The 9,855-nt window shown below is 38.8% G+C and overlaps 1 protein-coding gene across 1 annotated transcript; it reads left to right on the top strand.

Annotated features, from left to right (window-relative positions):
* The first annotated feature begins 6,587 nt into the window (after positions 1-6,587).
* Positions 6,588-7,934, top strand: PTH (parathyroid hormone). Its single transcript, XM_053944423.1, has 2 exons — positions 6,588-6,726; positions 7,478-7,934. The coding sequence occupies exons 1-2, from the start codon at positions 6,641-6,643 to the stop codon at positions 7,737-7,739; spliced, it is 348 nt and encodes a 115-aa protein (XP_053800398.1). The 5' UTR covers positions 6,588-6,640; the 3' UTR covers positions 7,740-7,934.
* Positions 7,935-9,855: the final 1,921 nt, after the last annotated feature.

The raw sequence follows: 9,855 nt of genomic DNA, 5'->3' as shown, positions 1-9,855 counted from the left end.
TCTTTTCAGGAGAAAGGATAGAAAAATACATGGCTACCTGCATAAAAACTGCAGTCCTTCTCTGTTTTATCCTGTATCATCCTGAGTCTTCATGGTTCTTTTATGCAGAGCTGGCACAATCATTCTTACACTGGCTTTGGTAGGTCAAATCTGACACTTGCAGGTATCTGCTGTTCGTAATATTTAACTATTCAAGCCTTTTTCAGTAGATGTCCTAAATGCTTTTAAAATGCTGATTTTATAGAATCTTCATGTATGTGATTGTGTGTGCAGATTTTTACTTAAGAAGAATTTTTACAGATTTTTTACTTCCTGAATCCCGAAGCCTTGAGTGAAGTGCTTGAGACTGTCCAAGGAATGGGAGTGGATTTTAGACTCATCCCTGTTCCAATATTAGATGCATTTCCCTCTGGGGTTACTTGTGCTCCAAGAAGTGCTGTCCTTGTGTGCCATGGTGGTTTCAGGGATGACACAGAAGAACCTGAAGCCTCATTAGAGCTGCGAGTGCCCTGCGTGGCACTGGAAGGGAACTCTGGCCTGCACAAAGCCCTCAGGGCCAGCAAGGGCCTGGAAATATTCTGGCCTATATATGACTATAGATGTGTGTGAATCTGCATGTGCATAATCCAGTTTGGTATTATCCCTAAAATCCAATGATCCAACAGCACTTTTGAGTATTGTACCAGCTTCCTGTCTACTGGAAAAGGTCATAAAGCACTGTGTTGTTCATTATAGCATTGAGTTCAGCAGAGCATTGACAGCATGGTGTTTCAGTTTCATGAGGGCTAATATTTATTGATTACTGACTGTAAAATAACTTACCAGAACTCTAAAATCCAAATCAAAACCTAGACTTTCACTGACAATTCTATAAATACTTACATATTTAGTGTACAATTCACTAACAGTACTTTAAAAATGTGCCAAGATGTACTTGTTGAAACTAATTATGGATTTTCTTATTGTTCAGGATGCACAACAGCATTTTTATTACTGACCAGTGAAATATGTAGAGACTCAAAGGTAGCTGTCCTTCATGGCTTCCCTTGACAGCCATTTTAGCATTCCTCCAGGCTGCTCTGGGCTGCCTCACCAAGCTTCAGATTCTTCTCATGAGAGAGAGATGAGGTAAGCAGGAGCCTCCATCTGGTCTTCAAAAGAGCCATGTAATGCAATGTGACATTCTAGGCAGCCATCCTGCAGGGTGGCATGCAGAGAGCGAGCACTCGTGCATTCCTGATCCCACCAGCAAAGCCTGCCATGCCCATGAGAGGTCAATAGGGAAATTCTGCAATAAACTGGACATGGCTGAGTTACACTGAGGGCAAAAGGAAGTGTCCATTCATTGTATGTGTTCCATTTAATTATTTAACTCTAGAAATAATCTGGGTCACAGTTATCATGACAGTGTTCAGTCCATCTCTCCAGGTAAGCAAGTGAACTTAAAGTCAGGTGAGTGGGACCAAAATCTACCAGCTTCTGTTCTCTCTCTGATCTTTCTCTCAGTGATGTTTGCATTTAATCCATCTTTGTTTAAATGTCCACAGCCTAGAAAAAAAGCATCATCAGTATATGCTTTCATCAGAAAGTAAACAGGGAGATTTGGGAATACTCTGATTTTCAAGTGAAAGATTTTATGTAACTGGAGAACAGATGTACTGGTAAGCAATTATATCCAAATGCACCGTTGCCAGTAGCTGCTAAAACCAATTTGTATGAAGACTGGACACAAACTAGAACTGTGATAGGTGATCTTTTGAGAAATCCTTGTGCTGTTTTTTTATCCACTTGGAAACTGTCATAGGCTTGAAGCTTCATCTGGCTGCATGAACCCAAAACCCACCTGAAGATGCCCAACATTGCTTACATAAATTACCAGACATGCTGCTGTGGTATTTGAAAAGCCACAAATCTTGTCAATCAAATGAAGTCCTAAGGAGTTTACTGACTGTCACTTTGGCTCTTCATTGTGTCAAGACACAAACATTCCTTGGACACATTTAGAAAGTTGTCTCACCAATCATCCAGTGTGTCATCAATTACTTTGTTCCCCTGCTCAGTGACCTACTAATATTCTTTAAGCCATAGCTGCAGTTAGAAAGCATTTTATCTGGAACTATCCTCTGGAACAAGCAGTGTGGGAAAAGCCTGCTGTTGGAAATAGAACTGCAGGAATCTCACTGCAGCATTGAAGCCTTAAATCTACAGAATGGAGAATTCTGTAGGAATATTAATAGACCAGATTACATCATTAATTTTTGAAAATGTGTTTTAATCACTGAACAGTACAATTCTGGAAAGTTTTGTGTCCTTTAACCGTATTCCAGTGACGTAGCACAGGATGGGTTTAATTTCAAGATCTGGTATAATATTTTCCCATGACAAAATGAATAGAATACACAAAAAGAAGTTTAAAAATAATTCAGGATTTTTGGAATATGGTCATTGTTCACCTACCTGGCTGTAAAATCTGTCTCATTGCTTTCCCCTTGTTTTCAGCCCTGGAGTCTGATTACATCCAATGGCACAAATTCAACGTCAGTGGCACACCAGCTGCAAACAAAGCAACACAGATTTCTTCATGCCCAATTGGTTCAGGTATCTGTACCATCTATAAGGGAAGGTCAGGGAAGGGTAGGTTGCTGGCTGATCAAGAAAAACTCTTGTCAGAGGAAAAGGCTGTGGTCAGCTCTTCCCTTCCACACTGTGGCTCCAGCATCTTTGGTTTTTCAGGCCTCTCCCTCATCCTCAGAAGTGCCATGCCCCTGCCTGGTGTCTGTAATGTCTCCTGGCATGGAGAAGCCTTTCCTGTAATAAACTTTTGAGAATGTATCATTATTTTGTCTCACTTCCATACAGCATTCTGTGAGTTGATGTGAAGGTAGCAGAGAACACCCTACTCAAGCTTAGATCTAGCCTGAGAAAGTTTGCTGTTGTGCATGAAGAAATAGTCACACACGTGAACTAAAATCTTCTAAATATTTTTGTATTTCAGCCAAAACAGGTTCCCATGGTCCCTTTGGAAACTCAAAATCCACTGTGTTTTCCCTCTTCTTACTCCAAGGGGAGCAAAAATTGTCTTCCATAGGTCAGGTCTCATTTATAGGCATGAAAAGTTCTTAAGAACCTGCAGATTTTTTTCATCCATACTTTGCCTTTGTATTTACGTGCACAGTCCTATAGCTACAAAATATCATGAAATACCTTTCAACTGAAAGAGATATTATTTGATTTTTCTATCTGTTGTTTCTTTTTCTGTGGTAATGTCTATAAATTTGGGTAGTCTTAAGCCTCTTACTGAACAGCAGCTCAGCAGTTGTTAGCCCTGGTTTCCTGGGATCAGTTCAGTAGTGCCCTGAATTTTTAAAAGGATGCTTAAGACAGGGAAAAATTTGAATCTGAACATGAATCATCCTCTGACTGAAACATTGAAAGTCCTCAAAACCATTTTCAGCTCCTCATTAAACACTGGACATACTGTGTCCAAACAAAAGTGCAAACAATTACAGTATGTAGTTAAAAAAAACTACATTCATTTGGTCCATTGTCTGTCATTCTCACTTTTGATATGCCAAGTTTAGCAAACAGGGATGACATTGGGTAACTTATTAACAGCTGTATTTTCAAATAACATACTTTCTGGATATGAGGGAGAATAATCCAAATCAAGTAAGTTATTTTTTCTGCATGTAAAGCAATGCCCATTTTGAGCTGCCATGCAAAATTTCTTTAATTACCATCACAGGGTCTATTTGTTTACAAATAATGGGCACATACTGAATATTTTTATTTTTGTGTCTTCTCTCTCTTGAAATGAGCTGCATCTTTTTCAAGGTATCAAGTTAAACCATCTTTGTTTGAAATTTCAGGTATGACCCATCACTATCTTTGAATAAAAATTACACTAAATTTTCTAACACTTGTCCTTTACTTCAGCCTTTGCTATCACATGCTAAAGGTTCCATATGAATCCCAGGCCCCTGTAAAAAAATTACCTTGAGAGTTTCATTAAAGGTTTTGCATACGTTACAGTAAAATCTAAAAAAAGGGAGCTTTCCATTGCCAACTGTGTGGAGATTAAAATCCTTGCCTGCTATGCCATTCCACTGTACATTTTTAGTCACATTATACCTAGGAATATCCTTTTTTAACAGTTTAGTCATGTTTTAGCCTTCAGGTTAATATCCTGGTGTTTCCAGGAGATCCAAATCTCCTAATAAAATATATTCCCATGAACCCCTGCATGCTGCATTTAAGGGAAGGATATTGCCAGCTGACGATATAATGCTGGAAGCTGGCTTTACTTTTTTTTCCTGAACTTGTACAAGTCAACTGCTTCATTAATTCTCAGTTTACTCACAAGTCTATGAACTGAGGGAACCATGAGTTCTCTAGAGCTTTTTGGAGTTTCTGGTTCTTCCCTCCCTTTCCCCACGTAATTTTACAACTCTTTATGAGATACAACAGAACTACAACATAAGCAAGAAGCATTCATGGTAAAAGCAATAATGTCTTACAAATTCTGGGTTACAATGTACAGTTGCAAACTGTTTTTTGTTTGTGGATGCTTGCTTGGGTTTTGGGGGGAGAAATACACTGGAAGTCAAAAGAAATATCTAACACAGGAAAAATATCTTGCAGCAAAAATAATCTTTCTTCATGAATATGGGAAAATACTGCTGATTTACACATTTCACGTCTTAGAAAGCGGGCAGAATTCTATATTTCTTTCCCAAAATTTATAAAGTACTAGTTTTTATCTCAGCTGCTTCAAATGCCTTCATTCTACTTAGCACATTTGGGGTACTCAGGGTTATTTACAGATATAGGTAAAACAGAGCAGTGAGGGTCTAACACCATTTCAGCAACTTTTCAGTGGCACCAACTTCTCATTAAAAACTTGATCCTTTATCATTCTTGGGGCCTCTGCTCCTTACTAGTAAATAAACTTTATATTTGACCTGGAGAGACTATTCTTATTTCCCACAAGTATTATAAGTATTATCTTTTCAGTATTTTGTAAAAATGTTTAGTTGTAATCTTTCACTTGTACATCACTAACCTTACTGTCTCATTTAAGTTTTACCTGCCTGCATTTAACAACTCAAAGTTTTCTTTGCAAATTCTTCCAACAGCTTCTGAGCTGACGTTATCTTGGGCACAATTCTGAATTTAAAAGTCAAACTTCCCCACAGCTGCCCAGGACTGACTTTCTGTTGAGGCCTCTTTACCCTGTAAATGAAATGTCAAATCAACGAAAGCATCTGAGGGTGGGTACATGAGGGTCAGGAGGGTGTGTGTGACAGTGACATCAACTGAGACAATAAAAGGGCTTCCAAGTTACTTAGAAGCTCTATTTTAAAGTTACATTTAAGGGGTCCACTAAACCAATTCAGTGGTCTTTAAATATACTTGACATCAAGAGACAGTCATCTGCTGACATACCCAAGCCAGAAATCTCTTAAACATTCTATCTGGTAAGTATACTCTTCTTTTTTGCAAGTTCTCTGGAAGACTTACTAGAATAATTTATCATTGATTCTTTACCCATTTTTGTGTTAGTTTCTTTTCAGACTATCTTAAAAAGTGAATATTAGTAAGATCAAACTGTTCTGTTATCTGAACTAAATTTATTAAATGAAAAAGTCAGAGGCAGTGAACGAGAAATATCTTGAAGTGAATTCAAGTCCTGAATTTATAATCCTGGGTTGGATGGACTGCTAGGACCTCATTGATATGGTCATGTAAGAGACCGTGTTATAAATGCTTTTCTGACCTAGAGCAAAGCCGCAGAAACTATGGCAAAAAATGGCACTGTGGAGTTTTGTATCTCTTAGGTTTCAGTTACTCTGTATCAAATTTCTTAAATGGTAACAAAAAGATGCCTTTTCTGCCTGCCAATACTGAAAATCCAGACTAGAAACTGGTATTGGAACTGTGTTGTTTTTGCCTGTTGTAGCATCATCGGTGGTAAATATTTTCTAAATATATTCCAAATGGCAGTTCTGATGATGATGTAAAAATCAGAGGGGAAATGCAGGATTATCCCTGATAAAATGAGGGGCTTCATTCTGATTTTTCTTCTGTAACTCAACAGGGACTGGGATAACTCAGTAGGTTATGCCTTTATGCAAAATTGTCAGGGAAAGTCAGCCTCTTCATTCTAAAGAATATGCAAAAGAAATAGAGAAATAGAGAAAGTTTTATTCTATATTTTTTTTTCATTTGAATAGCTATACACAAGTATTTCACTGGACTTGAAGGCTACAATGTCATAATGATGATGGTGATGACAATAATAATAATATTGGAAGACTGTGGTGCTTTTCACCTAATTATGCAAGAGATAGGTACCTAGATGATGATGATGATGATGGTGACAATGATAATGCAAGGCAGCTAAAGCTGACCAAAATTAATGGAGTTGCCCAGGAAGTAACAATAAGTTGCTCACAAAATTACTATTAGAAGTAAATCCTTCATTTGCATTCCTTGCTTTAACTTGTTTCACAAAAAAGAATTTTCAAAAACTCTTGTCTGATGTTTTCAACTTTTTTTCTAATTTAAATGTGTTTGGAACAAACAGAAATAACTTGAATTACAGACTTTACATGTATTCATTTCTACCTTTGTAGACAAAATGACTTCTATAAGAAACCTGGCCCAGGCTGCAATAATTTTATGTGCCATGTGCTTTTTTACAACCTCTGATGGAAGACCAATGGTGTAAGTACATTGTCTCACACTAGATGGCTTTTGCTGCTCTTGAGAACGTGGTGCTTTGTCTTTGCATGTGTGTGTGAGTTCTGTCCCTGCTTTTGAACCCTTTGGCCAAGCTGGCCAAACTCTGTTCTCTAGAAATAGCTGTAGAGATCTCAGACACTCTGAGTATATATATATATATATTTTTTTTTTAAATAGGCAGCTGAGTAGAGGGATAAAAATCATGTAAGTCTTCTCTTATTATTCAAATTGGATAAGCTCCATGTCTTGGGGGTCTACACAGGTGAACATCTGTTGTACTGAGAGAATCTAGCTGTAACTCACACTTAGGCACTAACATCCACCAGCTGAGACACAAATCCACAGGGAATCATGCTTCCTTATCTCTAGTGATCACAGAAAACTACCACTGAATAAATGCCATAGATTCATTGATCACTTACCTAATATTATAAAAGCCCTAAGCTCCTCTACAATAGCTGAACTAAATTATAGGAACAATATTGCCACAAAACTGAACTACGTCCCACTTGTGATGCCTTCTCACTGATATATCCATTACCAATAACAAATGACCACCCACCCTCCCTCTCTTCTCCAGATGTCATTCTATGCCCTACAGATCAGCCAGGCAGCTCCTACAGCTATGTATTGTGATTCCTTACAAAAGTTCCCAAACCTGGGCCTTTGAGCCAAGTTCTGGAACACAAGAAGGGCTCCCATGGGCCTCTGTCTTTGCTTTTCTTTGCTGCAGGAGAAGGTCTGTGAGTGAGATGCAGTTGATGCATAACCTGGGCGAGCATCGGCACACGGTGGAGAGGCAGGACTGGCTGCAGATGAAGCTGCAGGACGTGCACAGTGCCCTGGAGGACGCTCGCACCCAGAGGCCTCGGAGCAAGGACGACCTTGTGCTGGGCCGGAGGCTGCTCCCGGAGCACCTGCGGGCAGCAGTGCAGAAGAAATCCGTGGATCTGGACAAGGCTTACATGGATGTTCTCTTTAAAACAAAGCCGTAGTGAGGGCAGCCAGAGCGTTGTGTCTGTCCACGTGAGCACATGTCTGTGTAGCATTGATCAAGTAGGGCATTTCATTCGTATTTATTCCAGCTGCAGTAAGGATTAAAGGCTCTGTTCAAGGCTGTAGCCCCTCTGAGTGAGACATTTCACAACTAAATTATAGAATGTATTTACAGTCTGCCCAGGACCACTGCTGGGTGCACTTCGGCTGATGTATCTTAAAATTGCCAGCATAAAAGGAAAAAGAAACTCAAATCAGTAAGAAAGCTGGAAAACCACTGAAGGCCAGTTCTACAACTCTTACATGGGCAGTATTTGTGTGTAATCACCAGGCCTGCTTGTACTGTTAACCAGGAAGGAATAAATGCAGGGGAGACTGTCTCGAGAAAGTGGCCTAGGGTTAAACTTTGTTTAACTTTGTACTAATGGAAATACATAAATTAAACCCACATCTATTTTCAGAAGAAGGCCTAAAATCAGATGAACATTAATTACATAGCAAAAGCTGCATGATAATAATTTAGGATTAAAGACTGCAAACAGAAAAGTAATAGGAAAGCAAAGCTTAAGATTAAAGTACAAAGGGATAAAATTAAAACAAATTCCGAAGAATTTTGCAAAATACAGAAATGAAGGGAAGGTTTGATTAGCTTCCCCTCCTCCAAAAGATGAAACCCTGTAATTAACTGCAGAAACAGTGGGAGCAGAGATGGTAGAACATATGTAAGCATGGCCCTAACTATAGAGCTGGGAAATGATTCTACACCAGACAATTACAACTGAAACAAAAATCTTGTGATATATACTTTTTGTCCCTCATTTTTCCCTATAAATTATCTGTCTTTGAACTTCTGTATGTTGTGCTAGGCCTCATGTGTAATTTATTTGTGAGACCAGTGGCTCTCATGAATAAAATTACTCATTTCCATACGCAATTTATTGTAGGATTGGCATCTCACTTTTCCAGACCTCCAGAAGGAGAACCATTAGTGTGCAGAAATCAACCTGGGAGAGGACCCATTAGCTGGAATACATTCAACCTCCAAGCAGGACTCAGAAAGAATTGTATAGGGAAAAATCAATTATGGCAATGATTTTAAAAAGCAGCAAATACAAAATTACTTTTGTAATGCACATATGTGCTCAGGAGCCTCAGTCACTTGTGATGATAGGAAGGTGTTCCCAGCAGGAATACTGGTGGGTGCCTCCACATTTGCCACTGGCAGAGCTCAGACCCAGACGAATTGCTGCTCTGAGCCCAAGTGGCTGCATGGATGTTCCCATGCTGGCTCTCATTTGTTTGTTTGATGTCTGGCACGCCTTGGGGAGCCTCACAAACCCCTCCTAACTCCCCACAAATATAGATGCAACCTGCTGAGGGCTAGAGATGTGTTTGTAACCAGAGACCTGCAGGCCACCCTCTCGGCCATCCTTGTAGCAAAGCAAAGGCCCTGATGCTGGGAGCAGATGGCACAAGGGTTCTGTGCCAACTCTCTGGTTGTAGGATCGAGGCCTTAAGGTGCACTTTCTATTTATTCTTTAATCAGGCATCTGTGCTAACTTCAATAAAGAAAATTGCATTTTTGTACCTATGTCTCACTTATATATTACCAAATAAAGTGGACCAAAAGCTCTTGGACATTATGTTAAAGCATAAGAACTGACTGGCCTGTGACTGTTTGGATATAATTTAGCATTTGGGGTAAGACTATTAAGCTATTTAATTTTATGACAGCAAAATAAGCCCAAAAGTAATGATGAGAGTAATTTTTATTTTCCTTTCCATTCTTCCTGCATACAAAATCACAATGGTGGTTAAACAAAAGGTATTTACCTAGCACAAACCTATTTATGTCCCCTTACAATAATGATACATGCAAAAACTGTATAATCTTCAAGTGCCAAAATCATAACCTGTTTCATTTTGATCTAAACAAAAAATTCTATTTTCCAAACAACAATTCCTCCTAATCTTCAGCTAGCCAATAGATGAATGATGATTACACAAATATTTAAAATTTCTGTACGCTTACAGTATGACTTTTCAGGACTAAAGACAACACAGTGGCAGATTAATTAGTGCTAGGTAATAGCCATTAAAAATAAGATGTAATAT

Source organism: Vidua chalybeata, chromosome 6, assembly GCF_026979565.1.
Source record: "Vidua chalybeata isolate OUT-0048 chromosome 6, bVidCha1 merged haplotype, whole genome shotgun sequence".
In the NCBI taxonomy this organism is placed as follows: Eukaryota; Metazoa; Chordata; class Aves; order Passeriformes; family Viduidae; genus Vidua; species Vidua chalybeata.
This window is presented reverse-complemented; position numbering and strand designations above follow the sequence as displayed.